We start from the raw sequence: 21,267 nt of genomic DNA, 5'->3' as shown, positions 1-21,267 counted from the left end.
AACTAGCTGTTAATGTGTGTTGAAGCCGAAGCAAGTGTAAAAAATTACATGGCTAAAAAAAGATCCTTATCCTTGTGGGTAAAGCTTTGTGGATTCAGATATATATATATATATATATATATATATATATATATATATATAATGGGAGCTTAGATGTTATCCAGTCAGGCCAATTTATAACTAGAATCATCCATTTTTAAAATTTATAAATGTATGCCAAAAACAATTTGAGACAGTTTATTTAGCCATATAATCTAAAGATTTTATTTAGATGAATCAACGCCCCCTAACATGTTTAACATTTGAATATAGTAACATATGGTTAACTAAGCTGTATTTAAAAACAGAGACTGTTTTGATCAGTTTCAGAATATCTGGTGGCCCTAATATGATATAAAAGTCACATAAGTCAACATACATATCAAAAAATATTATTTTTTTTTGGCAAATGTATTGCATGCTGTAAATACATAGGCTACATACAGTAAGATACAATAAGATTTTTAAATTATAAACCAGATATGCTCCAACTTATTTTACCCTAACTGCATTCAGTCTTTAATTTATGGTCTATGAAAATAAATTCTGGTATACCAATATTTATTCAAACAAACAGACTGTATCAAGCTAAATGTGTATTTCTAAGGATCAACATTTTGTTTGGTTGTACGATTTATTGTGTATAAATTATCCAAAAACATTATAAAAAATAAATTAAAAGAAAATAAAAAGATTATTTGCACTTTTGTGGATAGACAACACATTTTGTATTATATAGAAAAAGGAATAATACATAAATCTAGGATAGAAAATCTAACAGAAAGCCCATGTCTTTTAGACTGGTTAAAAGAGCCTTATGGCTTAAAGACACCATAGTCACTTAAAGCAGTATGTGACTGTTTCATCAGTGCTGCAGGAGGCCTTATCCATGCCCTAACCAGCCAAACTTTAATATCCTGACAACTAGGCTGTGATTGCAGAACTCCATTCCCAACATACTTTAGCAGCGCTAAGCTGGCTGGATACTAGAACACACTGCAGGGGCTGATTAAGAAAATGTCAGGCTTCGTAATATCAATTCCATGAACATTCATACATCTGCTCCTTTTCTATTCTTTGCACTCATGCCCCATCTTATTTTGATTCTCTGCAAACCCTGTTCAGCATACACCTAATGGAGGACACCTGTAGGCTAGACAACTGTCACACTTTAAAGATGTACAAATAAAAGTCAGGTACATACATGAACTAAAATTACTGATATTAACATTTGTTTTTACCAGCGGGTCTTGACATCATCTGAAACTTAGTTGGAAAGGGAACTGGGAGCTTTTCTATTTGATAAATTTGATCAGATAGAAAATAGACAGTTTAGTTATTACCGCCAGAGATTAATAATACTATCACTTTACATTTTGATACAATTTAGTGCACATAAAGTTACCCAAAAAATATTTCAAAAGTGTGCTTTGCTTTGTCCAGATGCAACAGTCCACAATTGAGGTTAGAGTAGCAGCTAGTTATTCACTAAGGCATATCTCCTCTTTTTATCATAATTGAGTGGATGTGGCATGGAATCAAATAATCAGCTTTTTAAGTTGTACTGTATATATTTCATCTGGATGTATTCATTGCATACAGTGATAAATGCTCAAGTTTTGCTCCTTGTCAAAGGCACATAGACTACAGTTATCTACAGTTGTTAGCTATCAACAACATCAAGCTAAATATATATTTATAGCTAGTCTGTTATAGCATATTCTTAATATTTCCTACAAAAAATAATAAGATTAATAAGAAATCTTACGGTTGACCCTAATTATGTTATTGAAAATAATTAAAACTGAAATCCTGAGAGCTATAAAAAGGTACACATTAACGCAGCTGCCTAATCATCAATACATCATGCATGTATTTTAATGCATGCTGTGCAAGTACCTGAATTTGACTTGGTATATGCTTTTTTTTACAGTTCCTGTGCTGCTGGGCTTAGACTGGGAGAGAATCAGCACAAGAAACTAATCAGGTGTGCTACAGTACAAAGAGCATGCTAATAGGAGGAGAGAACAGAGTGACAGAAAAATGTATTTCATCATCCTGTTGCATCTCCTTTTACTGTCCTGTCACAAGAGGGGATAAGACTTGTCAGTAAGATTGAATAACCTATTGAAAACAACGCTGTTTAACCGGTTCCTGCCCGTGTTATAGCCGAAAGACGGCTACTGTGTCAGGGTAAAGGACTAATCACAGCGGCCCTTTACCATGTGATCAGCTGTCAGTCAGTGACAGTTGATCACACGATATAAACAGAACCCAGTTATTGGCTTTTTTCCCCCTCACGCTGACAGTGTAAGGAGAAAAGAACGAAGCTGACAACTGACTTCTGTTAATGGGACATCAGTCCCAAAATTTGCCCACCAGTGCCATCTACCATCGCCCATCAATACTGCTAATCATTGCCCACCAGTGCCACCTATTAGTGCCAGTCAGTGCTGCAAAGTAGTGCCCATCATCTGTCACCTATCAGTGCTGCCTATCAGTGCCCATTAATGCCACCTATCAGTGCAGCCTTATCAGTGTCCATCAGTGCCACCTATTATTACCCATCAGTGCCACCTATCAGTGCCCATCAGTGCCACCTTATAAGTGCCCATCAGCACAGCCTCCTCAGCGCACATCAATGAAGGAGAAAAATAGCCTGTTTGCAAAATTTTCTAACAAACTATGAACATTTATTTTTATTTTTTCTTAAAATTGCCCATCAGTGCAGCCTATCAGTGCCCATCAGCACAGCCTCCTCAGCGCACATCAATGAAGGAGAAAAATAGCCTGTTTGCAAAATTTTCTAATAAACTGTGAACATTTATTTTTTCTCAAAATTTTCAGTTTTTTTTTGTTTAACAAAAAATAAAAAAACCCAGTGGTGATTAAATACCACCAAAAGAAAGCGTTATTTGTGTAAAAAAATTGATAAAAATTTCACATGGGTACAGTGCTGCATTACTGCGCAAATATCATTCAAAGTGGGACAGCGCTGAAAGCTGAAAATTGTCCTGGGCAGGTAGAGGGTAAAAGTGCCCAGTAGGCAAGTGGTTAATTCATATCAGAGTGGAACAACATTGTAGATATGCACCCAATAAGAAAACAATAGAAAAAAAAAAACAGGTCTTTTCAGGTACACATATTTAGAGATGTGTTAAAAAATGTAAATAATTTCATGCAAAGAATAAATAATTAAATGTGTCTTAAAAAAATCAAAGCTGATTTTACTTTGACTGATGAAGCAACACATGTATATACTGTATATCACATATACATATCTAGTATTTCACAGAAGGCACATGTTCGAAATTACAATTAAAGGTCCAGGATAAGATATGGCTGTTTCTCGATGCATTTCGCAAACCAACTTTCACTTCCTCAGGAGTATATAGGAGGTATTGAAGACACCTCCTTCTTTCTTGGAATTTTGAATACACATCTTGTGCCTTCTATGAAATACTACATCTGTATATTTGTAAACTGAGGATGTGTTGCTTGATCTGCCATTAAAAATTCAGCCTTGTTTTTTAAGACACATTTTAAGCTTTTTTTATTCTCTGAATACAATTATGTAGGCAGGACTGGTGTTGCATGGCAGAGTTGTATAAATCTCAGGACTGGATAGACATAAATATAAATATTTATACGAATCTTTTAGCACGTAAAACAGCTCCAATTTACTGTATGTACTCTATCTCTATATTTAGCTATTTGCCTGAATGTTTAGCTTTAATTGCCCAAAAACTCTCATAGGTGAGCTTTATTTCATATAGTGGGGTGAACTGCACTTGTATTTGCATTAAATATCCAATCATGTGTAGGAATAGTTTTCCCTATATTTCCCTATTCTACTGGATGTTTGAAATTAACATGTCCTCTTAACTTTAGCAATACTTTCTTCATGATGTTGTTTATCTCATAGGAACTTACTCACACCAGTAGAGTCTTTGGAGTGGGAGGACTACATGTTGGGAAGCTAGCTGAAAAATTCCAAAATTGCCAGGAAATCAGTGTCTCTGATTCTGAAAATGTCCTTATTTTTGGTTATTTTTCTGACTGACTAACATGAAGACCTTTAAGTCGAAAGACATCGCTACTGATATAGGTTATAGTAAAACTGTCCTTTTCCCCAGTATGAGTATTTGTAATTTCCATTCTTCAAGTCACTGGTTTAACCTATATATTACCCAACCATCATTAACCTGCTCTGTGGACAAGATTGCATGTCAGTTAAATATTACAACAAGGGTGAATACTAAATATGTGAAAATTTAATGTGGTTTCCATGCAGCATAAATAGAATAATTGAGATTTAATGTTTATAAACTGAATAAAGTTGTGTCAAAGGTCAATCCTGATAAAATGGATGTGGGCTTTGGAAGTGACTCAGTAAAAGTAATAGTAAAATGTAAACAATTACATTAGTATAGTTATGCCATTACATTTTTTTAAAACAATGTTTTTACACTGAAAATATTCCTTAAACAACACTGCTGCCATATCCATTTAAAAATAAACCTTTTAACTAAGAAGATAATGAATGAATGAATAATAATGAATGCCGCAGCATTGCTAACAAATTGTCCCCCCAGGTCTGTTCGGAAACAAGAAACCCACACTTCTGGGAGGGTCAATCTACTGTGTGTCCCCAAGCTTAGTTGTTCATTCTGCCCACCTCCACATCACTACAAGACACAGAAGTACCATAGAAGTCAACAGGAAGAATCCAGTGAGTGCTGCTGGGGCACAAAAAAAAAAACAATATTCCTGGAGGTGTCAGCCTCCTGGCAGACCTTGGGGGACGATGCCTTATTATTGGAGCAGAGTTCGATAGTAAGGGCTGCTGGAGAGGGGAGTATTTAAAGTCGTCTTTTCAGGTAACAGGTTTATTTTCAATTTATTATTGGCAACCGGATTGCTTTATGGCTACACGTTGAGCGGGGGGGGGGGGGGGGGGTTGGCTAAGTTGTAGCTCTGGTAAGTGGTTAGGACTATGCAAGGAGTACAAGTTTGGCACAATTTGTAAATTGGGTGAACAGTTCCAGTGCAGAACATTATCATAAATAAACACTTTCAGAAACAGAATTATTTAAAGGCTTGGTCCACTTGAAGACAATATTTCAGTTTTTACTGTAGATTCTTTTGAATTAAACTATCTTATGGGCCTGTGTGAAAGGGCTTTGGGCTTATGCTGATAGTATCAGTTTGACATCAATTTAGGATGCTTCTGAGATCATCTAAAATTAATTTACAGGTGCATTTGACCTGTCGGTAACCTCTTTCTGACCTGCATTTATACTGCTTCAATTACGTTTTGCATTCCTATAGACTTGTATGAGAAACTCAAAACCCATTTGAAGTGAAAAAAGCCCATTGACACAGGCCCTAATTCTTATATACTTAATCTCAGGAACCCAGTTGGTAATATTTATTTTAGTTTCAATTCCTGGGTCTGCTCACCTCCTGTGGTATTATGAGAGACGCCTAGATCCTGTGGATTTTTTTATTTTATACTATGGAGAATGCAACAGGAGGTGCTGGAACATAAAAAGGTAGAAGGCCTACAAAACTCCAACATAGACAGAAACAAAATTGGGAATTTTTGTAGGGAGCTTAATGTTGGAATATAATAGACATAAAAAGTTAGGTGTGCAAGTACACCTTGCTCAGCCTAAAACTATAAAATCACTTTTGGTGCTCAGCCTAAAACTATAAAATCACTTTTGGGGAACTTTTGTTTTAACTAAAATATTAAGCCTTTAAAAGAATCAATATTTCTTAAAAAAAAAAAGCAGAGAGAGAGAGAATTGATTAATTACTAACCAATATCAACAAACTGATGCTGAAATGTGTGGTGATAGCTTTGAAATACAAGAAGGTTAATAACATGTAAACAGTTTACCATAGATCAAGGAAATCTCTTTACAGGACCCTACATTCTCTAGGCTGATTTCTATACAGTTTTCTTTGAAGACATATGAGATGAAAATTTGTCAATGTCAATGACTACTTCGTTTCACCAAGAGTAGTCAGTAAGAAACAATACAGCAATGTAATGAGATTCAGTAGCTCTGTCTCCAGCCTGTCCATCACACATGGCTTATATAAAACACTCTGACGCTAATCCACAGTTCTCCCCAGCCTTCACCTCTGATGCATATTAGATTCATCCATGGTATATTACATTACTAGTATAACCTTTGCAAAAATGATGAACTTGGCTATTCTTCAGGCAATATTACAGGTCTAAATTTAATTCCTCACTATTGGGTTTTTCTGAAGGTGAATTACTTATTTACTAAGATAAAACTAAATAAATCCTTATTGCCTCCTGAAAAACAGCACTAAAGTGGTTGATATTTATGGTCATTGTTAATTCATTCTCAGTGACCATGAATAAAAAGTATAGCCTTGAGCAATAAACTAGTTATAGAGAATGTGTGTAACAGCATTAGCAACCTTTAGAGAGGCAGTAATGATAACTAATAGGTGAATACTGCAATCACTGCTGTCAGTCAACAAAAAAATTAATGAATACATAAAAGTTGTTAAATTTACCCCAGAGTTATTGTCTTTTGCATATCAGTTTTTATAAGTATGCTTTCAGCAGTACAGATCGACTTGAAGTACCCAAGAGTGAAATTTACTAAATTATATAATATTTTTAAATACATTCTTTATTTATGAAAAAAGCAAGAAGGGATAAGAGTGGACAATGTACTGTAAAGTATAAAATCTGTAAAAAAAAAAAAGAAAAACATGTACAAAAGAGAAAACCTATATCAAGTCACATTTACATACTTTTAAATACTGTAGGCAGCTTTGGCCAGGCCACACACAGGAAATACAATATCAAGAGGTTTTCTACCCTGTTTTCCACTTAGAATGCCAATGCTCCCATTGCCATTTTTAGTAAGTGGGAATGAGGGATTTGAGGCTAATAATGCTAAGAGAGGGAGGTGGGGAAGGCTAGGAACCAGAGAAGATTGGAAAAGGGAGGGTAAAGAGAAAGAGTGGGTGAGAGACAAAGGGTGGGGGGGGGGGGGAGGAGAGGAGGAGTAAAATCACTAGGGGAGGCAAACAGATGTGGAAGGTGGAAAACCTGGATTTCAGAGCCAGAGCCCCCCCCCCAACAGAAAGGGAATGTCACACAAAACCTTATAGTGTTATAGTCCGGCTATGCAGATGATAGTAAAGATCAGAATTTTAAGGAGTACGTAAAGTATGTCCATTAAAACAATGTTTTCTTATATTTTTCCTCTTGAATCTGTAATAAGGAAGTAAATTTCACCATGGAACAAAGCTCCTGAACTTTTGAGCACCATAAGACCAGGGTGAGTGGATAGGTTTGTTTCCACCTTAGTGGGAAACAATCTCTGGCCACATTAATCAGATGGAGTGAGTTTTTATATTTACTTTTAGAGAAATGTTTCAGGTGCAATAAATAAAGCAGCGGGATCATCATTCAGGTCAATATCTGTTTTTTGGTCAGGGACCAGATTCTGATCCAAAAAAGCCTGGAAACTAGGCACCCTCACAAAAAAGAAAGTGTGCTGCTGACTGCTCACTGGGTGGAGGTTTGTGAAAAGATCTTATGGAGAGTCAAGAAAATTCGATACCACCGGTAGAGAATATGAAAGACTGATTCTTGAGTCATGTTTGCCATAGAAGACTTGTGGGCAAAATAAAGGATATGATACCACTGGGTCTGTGAAAAAGAAGTCCTAGTCTAGATTTCTTTGTCACTTTAAAAGGTACAATGGGGAGTAATCATCAGGAGGGTTGGTTCAGTAGATGGTAGGAGAAGAATAAAGCATGAGAAAAAGCAACCCAGTCTAAGCAAAAGCGTTCAAAATATGTAGTAGTGTTCGCTAATTCCTGTGGTTTAGGTAAAGTTAGGAGAAAGACTCATGGATGATCAGCTCTCCAGAAAGATACTGGCAGATCTGTTAGGGGTTTGTATCTCTGTAATTAATTTCCAATCAGTGTTGGAAAAAGAGACATTTTACCCTGATTTCATTAGCTAGCACCAGGATCTTAACTCAAAATTTGAGAGGCCCAGCGCAGAGGAGGGGTGACTTAATATGACAGTGCAAGGAAGTCTGTGAGGCAGCAGACAGTTGATTCTTGTCTTATCCCTATTATTAGGTGGTTTCCAATCTTGGGGCTTAAGGATCTCATGAGCCATGGTAGGCCTTGGAGCGGTGAGCTACGTTATATTTAATAGGCCAATGGTTATGTACTGAATACCAAAACAGAAAATATTTAGCAATCATTATTTAATGCACTGACCTCTTATAAGTGAGGTAGTATGTAATCTTATACAGCTGCAAAACCTTTATAAATGAAAAGAACAGTGTACAAAACTTACCTAGCGACCATAAATCAGATGAGTTCTTATGAATTACTAAAGATCATTGCTTTTATTTAGCAAACCAGGAAAGATGTTTTTTGCATCCACAGAACATTCCTTTATTTCTGACTTTTACTGTTATTCTGTATATGCATTTACCTTGTAGTCTGCAATACTTATATTAATATGGAATGAAAGCCTATAGGCATAAAAACAATTTCTAGCAACATGGTCCGGTCACTAAAAGCAACTTTTGCATCCATTCAAAAAACATAGGAGGACTGCTTCTTAGCTAATGTCACTCTAACTATAATTATTTAAATAAAATAATATTCTATTGCACCTTCAATATATAGCACATGACCACAGACAAAACAATTTTAAGTACTTCCAAACCTGTAAAACTGAATAGAGCTAGAATGCCATCCACACTGTGCTACTTTATGAAAGTATAATTTGGAGCTTCCTCAATAGATTTGGAGCTCCATGATGCCTTCAAGAATGGTTTTCTTAAAGAAGGCAGTCAGATGTCTCCCCACTTATAGCATCTTAAAGCAGAATCATAACATGATGTGGCTACATCTGTGATTATGTCATACCTTATGAATGCCTAGTAAAGTTAAGGTATGCCTGCAAATGATCAATTCACTTCTAGAAACATGAATTTTAACACTGTTACTCACCTGCCATATTTGTTCTTCACTAAGTGATGTTAACTGGTCGCTCTTCAGAACTTCTCTGAGGAGACGGAAAGGTAGTGCAAGAACTTCTTCTGGATGAGACTTCAGAAGTTCAGACAAGTGCTTTACCAGAAAGTCCACCACTGCTCCCTCCAGTAAGGTCAGATTAAAAAGGTCTGCCAGTTTGTACAAGTCCAAATAATTAAAGCTATTTAGTTCCTGGAAGGTAAAAAAAAACATACAGTTTCAGCTGCAACAGATATTTTAAGGGTCATTGTGTGTTACTGGATTATATTCTAATATTCTGTAGTTTCTGTATTCATTACTGTGTTAGGGATCATTCACATGGGGGAGAAAAATGTGTGCAGCATCTGGTTTTGTATGTATCTCTATGCAGCATAACAAAAAACTGAATAGGATCAGACAGGTGCATTGGGGGCCTTAATGTAGTGCTGCGTTCAGCAGCATATAAAAAAGTAGAACATATTTGCATTCATGGCTGTTAAGATCCTATGTCTTTAATGCAAGTATGAGTGTAAATACATCTAAATGTGTTAAAGTGGATGTGTTTTTACAGATGATTGTCTACCAGCTCTGCCAGCAGGAACCAGCGTGCGTTTGCAGAAAATGCACTTGCGTGTGAATGAAGCCAACTGACATTTTTTTTTGTAACAAACAGTAAAAGAGCTTTCAAACAAGCCCTCATTGACCTCTGTATCTGCAGACACTATGGAATAATTCATCCTAGAAGCACTAAAGTTATGCTCTATTCTCGAAACCAGCTGTGCTCAACCTGCTGCGTTCTCCCTACTTAGGAAGGCTTTGGCACCCCTCCAATTTTTTTTTTATCTCTAATGTTAATAGTGCTCTTGTAGGGGGAGCAGAGAGAGCTGAGCAACTGAGAGAGAGAAAGGAGTGACTTGAGCACTTCAGCATCACTCATATTGGGATACATTATTCAAAATATACTACAAATAATTTAGTAAAAATTGTTTTGTAATACATTATCTCAGGCTTGCACACCAAAAAATACTAAAGATCAGGGCTGGTGCAAGGATTTTTGACACCCTAGGCACAACCTCATTTTGCCACCCCCCATAGCTCTGCCCCTGACTCCACGCCTTTTGCCCTACCCATGTGACAGGAGCCAGCGCTATACAGGAAGTATCGGCTCTGTTTCCTCTAGTGCTGGCTCCATTCCATCGGTCAGACGGAGCGGCTGACTGAGACTGAGTTACATGCTGCAGCCTGCAGAGCATGCAGACGCTAAGTGAAACCAGCGGCTGGGCACCCTAGAGGGCGGTGCACCCTAGACGGCTGCCTAGTTTGCCTAGTGGTAGCACCGGCCCTGCTAATGGATGATAAACCAACAACTTTACTCCTACAATGGCCTCTAAATGGTTTAAAGTGAACTTGTGTTCATTTTAAGCTACTAAACCAGCAGCCGGCATGAAAAGCAGACATCTGTACTTTCGCATACCCTGCCAGACATGACAGGATTTCAGAAATTAGCTGGTGGTTCTTTATTATGAAATTGCCAATTTCAGTTCTTGAATTTTACTTCAGCCCTCATCCATCATTATAATGATAGGCATGCCCACTGAGTAATAGTAAGGCAAAGGAGGCAGGACAAGGTGGGCCCATGTGCAACTGTATTAGTGCAACACAGCGTTTCCAAACTTTCTTAGCACTTTGGGAGGCATGTGAAAATATGTAAGTACCTTTTGGTGCCTTTTTTGTCAGAACTAATGAAAGTGTATTGGCTTTTAAATGGACAGAGCTTCACACTAAGGATTTAGCTCGGTACACAGCATCGGAATATTGGCCTGTTCAGCAGGTATGAGCTCATACATATAACTTATGGTGGTGTGTCTTCCACAGCCCATTCTGTTCTTATCTTCTTACTTTGCTACTAGCTATGTGTGCTATAATCTGCATTTGTTTTCCATTACTCTATATTACAATTGTAGCACAGTACAACCAACCATCAGAGGCTGCACTACAAAAATATGTATCTTAATACAGTGAAATATTGATTTACATATATTGGTATTCACCATGATACATGTCCCATTATGATGCTACGATTTAATTTTATATTTCTAAACTTATATGAAAATGGAGGTACAATGCATGTATTGTATGCTATTCTTTTTTAGTATTTATTTTATTTTTTTCTTTATTTTTCTTGTTTTAAATCTAATACAAATATTATAAGTTAAAAATATATGCTAATTGAAAGAGAAAATGTACAAAGAAATATATTCTGTTACTAGAAAAATGAAAACAGCTTACTTGTAGGTCATCATTAGGGTTCCACTACATTCTTACTTATTAGAAAATAATTACAGCTCTTCAGCTGCACATGTCACACTTTTAACATAATTTATTTATTTTATTACAGGTACTTTGCTTTACTTGTACATATTGAACATTCACATCAGTCCCTGCCCTCAAGAAGCTAACCACTTAACCACTGTGCTGCTCCCATAATATTTAATAACATTAACAGTAATTACCATTCAAATATATGCTCGATAAATATTCTGAAATAACTCTGCTCAGTGCTATTTGCTGAGGACACAATTTAAAAAAACTCTAATGCCAATACTTTCAAATGTATGTTTCACAATATGTTATGTTCAGTTTTAAGTTCCTGTGCCAGGCAGACTTCTTGAAACTTACCATACAATGGTTATGCTGTACCTTCATGAAAATCCTAATAAAAATATTGTAAAGTATGAAAGATTTACTCTTTGCATGGTCTACATGCCTTTAATATGTGGAATAATTAAAAAAAAAAAAAGTAGGCCCTAATGAGACTAGGTCTTCTCAACATGCCATAAGTGGGAAAAAACTGAGCTCATGATTTTTCGTGGGAAGATGTTACTGTGTCAGTAAACATGAAAAGCGGAGTCTACAGCCACAACAAACTTCAGTTTATCAGACTTGTGAACTGACTATAATCATTACTTCCCACAATAAGGAAACATGTCAAAAGAGTAAATTGAATTTCTTCAGCTTTCAATTTTAAAGCAATATGCATTTCTCTTATACTGCCTTGTGTTTTTATACATGAGCCGTTAGCATCTTTGCCCTGAACCACAGTGGTCCTGGGTTAAGTTTCTATGTGTATGGAGTTTCCATGTTTACCTCAGCTTTACTTATTGCGGTTTTCCTTATTATTTCAATGAACTGCTGAAAATGTTCCTTTAGACCCCCTATCTAACCTCTGTTTTGGGTGAACCCATGCGCTATCCTGGGGGCCAGGTTCCTTTTCTCTCACTGCTCACTTCTAGTGAGTAAATCAGGATTTTTCAGCCTCTGTAGGGCCAAATAAGAAGGTACTGCACATTGTGGGCTCCTTTTCTGATTCACAAAATCCAAAGTCTTTGGGAATATCTGCCTGGTGAAGCAGATGCCAATGTCTGCTTTGTCAGCTTGCTAGCACAACAGAATTGCTAACATTTGTTCAAACCTGATAGGTTCATTGGGTTTTGATCAAACTGGCCCCTGATAACATAAATGCGCCTATGCTTGTATGACTCAGCCATTAATATTAGGTTGTAAACTCATTTGAGCAGATACAGAAATGGTTCTGTGCACTCTGCAAATAGCTAATTTGTTGGAGCTATATATACTCACAAATCTATTTCTGAACTGTTGCTTGTTGTTAGGGTTTTATCTGCATACCTGGCCTTATGCTAAAACCATTCAGGGTTGGGCGTCATCGTGGCTTTGTCTTGTTTCCACTTTCTTTTGTAATTTTCAGAAAGAGAATATTTATATTTATAATAATCATATGTGAAAAGAGCTGAAAGGATGTTTGGCATTGGGGCTAGAAATTGCGTTTTTGCAATAACTAGAAGATCTCAGGGTTGATTTGGAAGGCAAATAAGCCACCCACTTGGCAAGAAAAGGGAACTTAGGGAATATGATGAAGTATCACTTTGCAAAGAATACCCCTTTACATGTAAGGAAAACAACAACAATATTTTGTCTGCACATGCGTAGATAATGGTCAGCAGAGCTTTACCTCATTCACTAAGGTCTGGGCCAAATTTCATTGTTAATGCAACTTGCCTTGCAAAGAGAAACTGCCTATTTGGTCAACAGTTGCAGTTTTGCAAATGCTGTGCTGTCCATGGTGGAGAAAAATGAGCTCATTTCTTTCCAACCTTATCCCTATTATTTTTACTGTACAAAACGCTAATATATTTCCAATTAATCTTCTTGCCACAAGTAAATTAGGTTTATTCGCTGGGCTGGTGGGCTTACTCTGAATGCATGGTGATCCAGGTATGTCTTGTGTTTTGAAGAAGCGGTAGCTTCTACTACAAGGTGCTAACTGAAGATAAGCGAATCACATTGCAAGTTCAGTATTAAATTAATGAATATTACAGATATCTATTACTGCCTACAGTTTTCCAAAGCAAATAATGTGGTATCAGACATAAAAGTACTGCAGGAACACAGACATCTGCATACTTTGTGTGCAATGTTCCTGGACACTTCCTCTCAGTGCTCTTGAGTGTTTTTTGTAGACACAGTAATAGTTGCAGTGCACTGGTAGGCATCACTGAGTACCATTACATAACAATCATTCATCAAAGTCACAAAAAATGCAAATTGCCATTATTTATTGTTAGATGGCACAAAATCACTCCTTGACAGTAATCATTATTTAATGTCATTAATTCTTACATTACACTCTAATTTACATTACATTTCTTCACCTATTGTCAATAGGGTTATACAGGCAGTCCCTGGGTTGTTCTTAAGTGGAATTTGTATGTAAGTTGGATGTAGGTTGTAACTCCATCAAAAAAAAATATTTTTAAGTTTTGGATAGCATAGGGAAGGGTTAACTGGCCATGCAGTGGTGTGGGATTGCTGACACGTCCGCTGGACAGTAGGTGACAGCATGTGGTGAGCAGCAAGATGGCCACCCAGCCATTTCTGGGGCCAGCATGACATCATGCTGCCTCCGTTCTTATGTATAAAGTCATATGTAAGTTGGATGTTTGTAACTCTGGGACTGCCTGTATTTAATTTGTTAATTTTTAGGACCAGCTTGATCTGAGAATGACTAAAACAGAATGTATCGTCAAATTATTTTCACAGCAGAATATTTTCCTGTTGTAGTTGAGTGACAAATACAAACCATGTTGTGTGGTTTGAGACCAACATAAGTGACCTTTCACTTCCATGCTGTATACTAAATATTCCAAATTTCAAGTCACATTAAAAAAAAACGCCAGTGTTTGTCACACATTGACAGGAATCAAGACCTCAGACAGTCAGTCAGGTGCCTTCGGTATATGTTGCCAGTAATATGAAACAAAATCTGTGTTGGGTGTCTCCCAGTTCTCATATATACGTAAAGCATGCCATTTCACACATATACTGTATACAGGCTGGCTTTCCAATTGCAGTAAAATAATATATTTTACTGCCAATGCTGGCTGCTCAATGGTGAGCCTCAGTTTCTCAATCAAATACTCTTCCATGCAAGCTGTTTTTGTTAATGTCAGTGTTATTATTTTTGTAAACCTGGCCTTTAAAATACAATGTCATTTCATCTGAAGATAAATAAATCAGGGGAAGTGGGATGGGAAAGAATAATACAATTACATCTCTACAAACAAAAAAAAACATGGAGGTAGTAGCAGTGTCGGATTTATTAGGAGGCCTGACAAAAGTTGCCCCCCTATACAAAAATAATATAATACAAAATAAAAAAATATAAAAGATAATAAAAAATAAATAATAATAAAATAATATAAACTATATCATAATATAAAATAACTTTTTATTAAATGTATCTTGGGAAGTAATATTTTGTATCCCTTTTAAAACCAAATTTTGGCAGCTCAAGTGAACCACATATTGAGCACTAATGCTCTTAAGAAAGGTGGCCTATGACTGCATGTGTTTGTGCATGCATAACCCCATACATGCAAATGTGCGACTGTCATTTAGAATGTAAACCAACTCTGTGTATGAGGGCCCCCCTGAAGTGCCTAGGGCCTCGCAATGTTTAATCTGGCCCTAAGTAATAGAGAAGGCTACACCAAGCATACCAGCAGAAGCAGCAAAAATGTGTTACTGTTCTGAATATTGTATATACATAACAGCAGGTGGTGCATCCCTGCCAAGCACCCAAGGTTATTCACTAGATATTTTGTCTCTGCAGTCACAGATAAACAAAATCTAACATTATTATTTTAAACCAAGGTAACACTTAGTTCTCTTCCTCTTCATCCCTACCAATCACTATGAAATTTTCTTCAATCTCTACTAGTGCCTAGTTGCAAGCCTTCTGTTGTAAATAAAATAATAATAGTGGTGGTGGTGGCTCAAGGTTTTTCCCAAAAATCTAAGCGGGATATACAGTAATTGAAAATGGAACTTTGAGTTAGTTGACTAAAGTATAGTTGAAAAAGGGAAGCTATATAAAATCTCCCGGAATGTGATAAGAATGAAGATGAGGAAGAGGAGAGCATTGAAGTTCAAATATTTGTTACTTATGATGATATCCATGACTCATGTGGCAAAACTTTGGGTGGGAAAGGTGAAGTTTGGCAAGCAGCATCTGCTGCTACACCTTATGGTTTTCTTTCGAGTAAGGCTATAACACATTTGTCTGAGAGTTCAGGGATTATAACCAAATAGTGTTAGAGTTGGAGCCAGTTCAGGTTGAGAAGAAAGTGCTATCAAAATAGAATGGCAATGTTACAGAAGATCAGCAACAGCAACTATCAAAGTAACCGAAAAGACTAAATAATCCAGTGAGTAGGCATCCTTTTCTGAATAATGAATCAATAGTTCTGAGTGGTTTACAAGGCCCAGTTTGAGTAAATTAGTTCATTCTGTCAGTAGTAACCTCTGTGGTTAGATTAACAAACCTAAAGTCCTAAATGTAGGACTTCTTGCTGAATGATTTAGCGAATTGTTTGGGGTGTGTGTGGGTTCTGGACCATAACAATCTCCCACCACCCCATGGTCTAGGTACAACAATGATACAATACTGATAATCATCAAGTTGAGCTTCCCTGTAAATACAAGGATTTGCTCCTTAAAAATTAGCTCTTGGATGTTTTATTTTTTAAAGCAAAGCAAGATTCTGCCACTATCACGTTTTTAATATAATGGGTAATAGGGGTGTTTAGTCCTGGTAAATGGCAAAGGGGTTCAGTGGCACTGGCAACAGAGAAAATCACCTACCCCCATGGACAGAACAAAAACATAATGCTTTTCCACTACTGTGAATTACTGGCAAAGCAAAATATTTGACTATTTTTCAAATCTACTATGTCCCACAACAAAAAGGGCCCAAGGCAGATGCTGGCAGGCTTTTATTCCCCCTTTTGGTCCAAGAAAATGTTGGAATTTCCTAGAAAGGGCTGGAGCCTTTTACAATTGATACTCTGACTACTAATGAGCTGTGAGATCAATTATATTCTATGCACATCGCCTTGAGCTTGAAATAGGTTCTAAAAAAAATAAATAAAAAAATTAACATATTATCACATTACATATGCTAGTGACAGACCCATAGTTAGCTTGATCATATTGTACTGAACTAGATTTTATACTATCCTGTTCAATATATGCTTATAACCCTAAGGCTGAAATTTAAATAAAGTGACTCATGAACCTATAATGTGTCCTATTATGTAGAAAATCAGGCAAATTTAACATATGCCTAATTAGTTTAGGTAAAACAGCAAATATGCATGCAACTGTCCCAATAATTCTATAGTGCATAGAACAAGTATTTATTCCTAATTGGACATACTGATAAATTATCATTCATACTTAGTCTCTACTTACTTTTTCACTTGGAAAGACATGCACATGAATTTAAATACTAGTGTCTAATTTATACAATGTAAAATGTGCTCAGTCTTTCATTTAATTTATGAGTAATAGAAACACTGCAACAATTCGCTCAATGTATTTATTTTATGTTTGGTTGTTACTATTCATTGCTTTGAAGAACATTATACTGAAGACCCAGATTCTAAAAATTTTCAAGCGCTCTTGCACACAGACTTACAGAGTTCCTTTAAAAGTGGAGTTCCACCCACTTTTGAGAGGTGGTCTTAAACGAAAGACGACCTCTCCACCTCTCATTTTTGGATATTGAAAAAAAATGTCTTTTTCCTTTAGTACCTTTTTTTGGAGGTACAGTTGTATGCAAGATTTTAGGAACCCCTGACAATTTCCATGATTGTCATTTATAAATATTTGGGTGTTTGGATCAGCCATTTTACAAGTGCACTTGTTGAGTAATCAGTCACAAAGTTGAAGTTACGCCAGGGCTGGATATTTCAACCAGACAACGACCCAAAACACTGCTCAAAAGCTACTCGAGCATTTATGCAGGGGAACAAGTACAATGTTCTGGAATGGCCATCCCAGTCCCCAGACCTGAATATCATTTAACATCTGTAGGGTGATTTGAAGCGGGCTGTCCATGCTCGGCAACCATCAAACCTAACTGAACTGGAGATGTTAGGTAAGGAGGAATGGTCCAAAATACATTCATCCAGAATCCAGACACTCATTAGAGGCTATAGGAAGCGTCTAGAGGCTGTTATTTTGCTATATACTAAATATTGATGTGATTTGTCTGTTGGGGTGCCCAAATTTGTGCACCTGTCTAATTTAATTTTGATGCATATTGCACATTTTCTGTAAATCCAATAAACCTCATTTCACTACTGAAATATTACTGTGTCCTTCAGTTATTTAATAGATCAAAATGAAATTGCTGATCCAAACACCCAAATATTTATAAATGACAATCATGAAAATTGTCAGCGGTTCCTAAACTTTTGCATACAACTGTACAAGTGTACTTCCGATTCAGCCTGGCCACGGCCCAGGATGTCACATCCTCTTCTTCAGCGAGCACTCCCGTTGTCTTCTGGGACCTGTGTTTGTCCCAGGAGACAAGCTGGCCATTCACAAAGCGCCATGGGACTCGCGCATGCGCAGTCGGAAATCGGCAGTGAAGCTGCAGGGCTCCACTGATGGTTTCTCTTAGTTGGAATGGCGGTGCCTGAACCCGATCCGATAGACGGACTGGCCTCAGGGGGGGGGGGGGCGACATCACGGGCTCCCTGGACAGGTAAGTGTTTGTAGCTACTGACTTTAAAAAAATTTTTGCGGCTGGAACACCGCTTTAAGATGCCTTCTAGGACCTAGTGCAAGCCACAAGTGTCCAAATAGCTCCTATACCAAGGCTGCATTAGGAGACCAGCAGCCAGAAGAAGCCTGAAGATACTAACAGGTAATTATTACAAATGCTTTAGTAGCAGTGTACATTATAGGAAAGTGTGGAAGTGGAAAGTAGCTTAGGTTTGTTAGAAGGTTAAATTATCTCCGGTTCAATCTTTTTATGGATTTTATTCATTTATTTGTTTTGATTAGAGTGGCGAACGGTTAAAAACCGCCTTCAGGTTTTAGTGCTCTCTGTGAGATTTCCATCATATTCTTTCCCAGAGACAATGCATCACTAGGACAAGATGTGAAGGAGAATCTCCAACTGGACAGGCATCTAGAACGACTTTTAATAAGAGGGGAAGACTAGAAACCAACAACTACGAACATAAAAATGATTAACAAATCTATTATGGCACTGCCTAATGTTCACCAGTGTGTTATGTCTCTCTTTATTCAATAGAACATTCAAGCAAGCAAGACAAATACAGAGAAATGAACAAAGCATAAACAGAAACCATATGTGTGTGCTTGCAAATCAAGACATTGGGGGTTATTTACGAAAGGCAAATCCACTTTGCACTACAGGTGCACTGCAAGTGCACTTGAAAGTGCACTGAAAGTGCACATGGAAGTTCAGTCGTTGTAAATCTGAGGGATAGATCTGAAATGAGGGGAAGCTCTGCTGATTTTATCATCCAACCATGTGCAAGCTAAAATGCTGTTTTTTATTTTCCTTGCATGTCCCCCTTGGATCTACAGCGACTGCACTTCCAAGTGCACTTTCAGTGCACTTTCAAGTGCACTTGTAGTGCAAAGTGGATTTGCCTTTAGTAAATAACCCCCGTTGTGTTGGCTCCACAGTATCTTCAGATACTGTAATTTGTGCATTGTTGCCTTCTGGTGGTGGTGCTGTAGGTGTTTGTAGAATCTAAGGACTAGCTTGTAGTTATGTTGTATTTACTTGTTTGCCTTTATTTAAACTTTACTTTGTCCTTAAATAATTCTCTTGAAAGCATTAATGTTTTAATCAGCTTCCTCTGTGCCTATTGTACACACAAGCCTTAGTTTCCATTAGGTAAGATCCAGTAGCTGGTAATTAAGACGTTACATTGCTTGGTTGCCATGTTCCTTTGGGTCTTTGCATCATGACATGATCTCCCTCCTGTAATGTCATTAATGGCCTTGTGGTCTTGTAGTAATTAGCTTCCATTTAATGATTCATCAATTATGTTCTGATTTGGGCATGTGGAATGACTTATGCCTACAGATAGTAGTCATAGACAGAGCAACTTCTGGCAATTGAATATCTGACCTGGTGATCCTAAATGATCAACATTAGGCATTAGCAAATTAGCCTTTGTTTGCTTCACAGGCTGTTCGTCTAACTCATCATAAAATCTGCAAATTGTGAACTTTAATCCATACCCCTCTGAAGTCTTGAAAAACAGTTCTGACCATTTTCAAGGGTTTTTGGCAAGGGTTTGTACAAAAGGGAATAGGCAGCTAGGTACTGACATTTGGAACATATACCAAATAAAAAAAGTAATTAGAAAGTGATGGCTCCTTTCTCAGGGAAAAGCCAGCTGCAAAACAGCATTGCAAAGTTTTGTTTGGGCTGTGACATAGTCTTTGGGTCACTTGGTTGAAGACTGGTGGTTCTGAGGAGTCACTGCATGAGGCCAGTAAACAGGAGAGAATAGAGGAGACTGTACTGTCACATCATAAGTAAGGTGCAGGACATGGGGCAGCACCATCAACTCCAGCAGTTTGCCCTGTATTGCATCATTCCCAGTCACCAGCAAATTCACCCATCAGGCTGTAAATTTGATCCCTGCTCATGTTTGCTGGACCACATATCTGTGGTCATGTGGACCTTGCTGCTGACCATGTGGTTCAGCACCACACTTTCCACATGCTGGTAGAGGGCAGAGATGGTCTTCTGGGTAAAAAAAAGTCTACTGACTACTTGCCACTTTGATCCAGAACGGATCATAAACTCGAGGAAGGGGTCTAACTCCACCAGTTGGAATGGAAGCAGATGTTAAGCCAGTAGTATTTCCAAACTGGCATTCAGACACTAGGTGATTGGAAAGTGAGGAATGAGGAGGAGGAGTTTAGTCCTTTTGCTCCTGACCAGTATCATTGATGTTCTGCTTCCAACAATCTTCGTGGAAAAGTATCATGTTTCTCCATATGCAGTAATACCCAAATGACAGGTAGATTTACCACACTAGATTCTGTAAACCGCTATGGTGTTGTTGACAGCAGATGTGTGAAGAAAGGTCCAGACTCCTGAGCTATGTGAAGCAGTCCTGGGATAGCAGTGAACTTTACCTGGCTGTGGGGTAATGCAATCTGGTGGACTAGGACAGCTGCTCCCTCCACTCCTCTACAAGCTGCCCCTGAAATAAAACCTCTCTCGCTGCTGTTACCTGCTCTACAATTTCTGGCACTCAGGTACAATCTGCCTCCTCATCATTCCCTCTCTCCTAATCACTCGAGCCCACTTGGCTTTAAGCTGCATATTCTTTAACCGGCACTTTTTTTGTTTTTATTATTCAGCGGTCAGCAGGGAAACCCATCAACAGATGATGACTCTTTGGTTGTTAAGGATGCCGTGGCCAGCTTCCTGGCCCCGCTTCTTAACGACCAACTTTCACTGCGCCCTGATTGGGCAAAGCTTTGTCCAATCTCGGCACAGAATGCACTGTGCAGCGCTCAGTGCATTGCAGGGCGTTCGGTGGGGTAAACACCCTGGTGAACACCCTTCAAATTCGGGTGTGCAAATGTTCGTCTCGAACTCATGTTAAGGTCGGACCATTCGCCCAACACTAGATACAACATTCTGTGAACAGCCAGCAATTACATTTTGTGACTTACCCTCCTTGTGGAGGGTGTCATTGGCTGTCTTCTGGACAACTGTCAAGTCAGCGGTCTTCTCCATGATTGTGTAACCTA

General features: G+C 37.8%; 1 protein-coding gene across 3 annotated transcripts in view; it reads right to left on the bottom strand.

Annotated features, from left to right (window-relative positions):
* KLHL32 (kelch like family member 32) overlaps positions 1–21,267 on the bottom strand; it is a 318,383-nt gene that overhangs the window by 127,450 nt on the left and 169,666 nt on the right. For all 3 annotated transcript variants that reach the window (XM_073626976.1, XM_073626973.1, XM_073626974.1), the window contains one exon: positions 9,079–9,294. In XM_073626976.1, the coding sequence (XP_073483077.1) occupies positions 9,079–9,294 (216 nt within the window). The remainder of the gene's footprint in view (positions 1–9,078; positions 9,295–21,267) is intronic.

Source organism: Aquarana catesbeiana, linkage group LG04 (genome assembly GCF_042186555.1).
Source record: "Aquarana catesbeiana isolate 2022-GZ linkage group LG04, ASM4218655v1, whole genome shotgun sequence".
Taxonomy (NCBI): Eukaryota; Metazoa; Chordata; class Amphibia; order Anura; family Ranidae; genus Aquarana; species Aquarana catesbeiana.
Note: the sequence above shows the minus strand (reverse complement) of the source record. Positions and strands in the feature narration are given on the sequence as shown.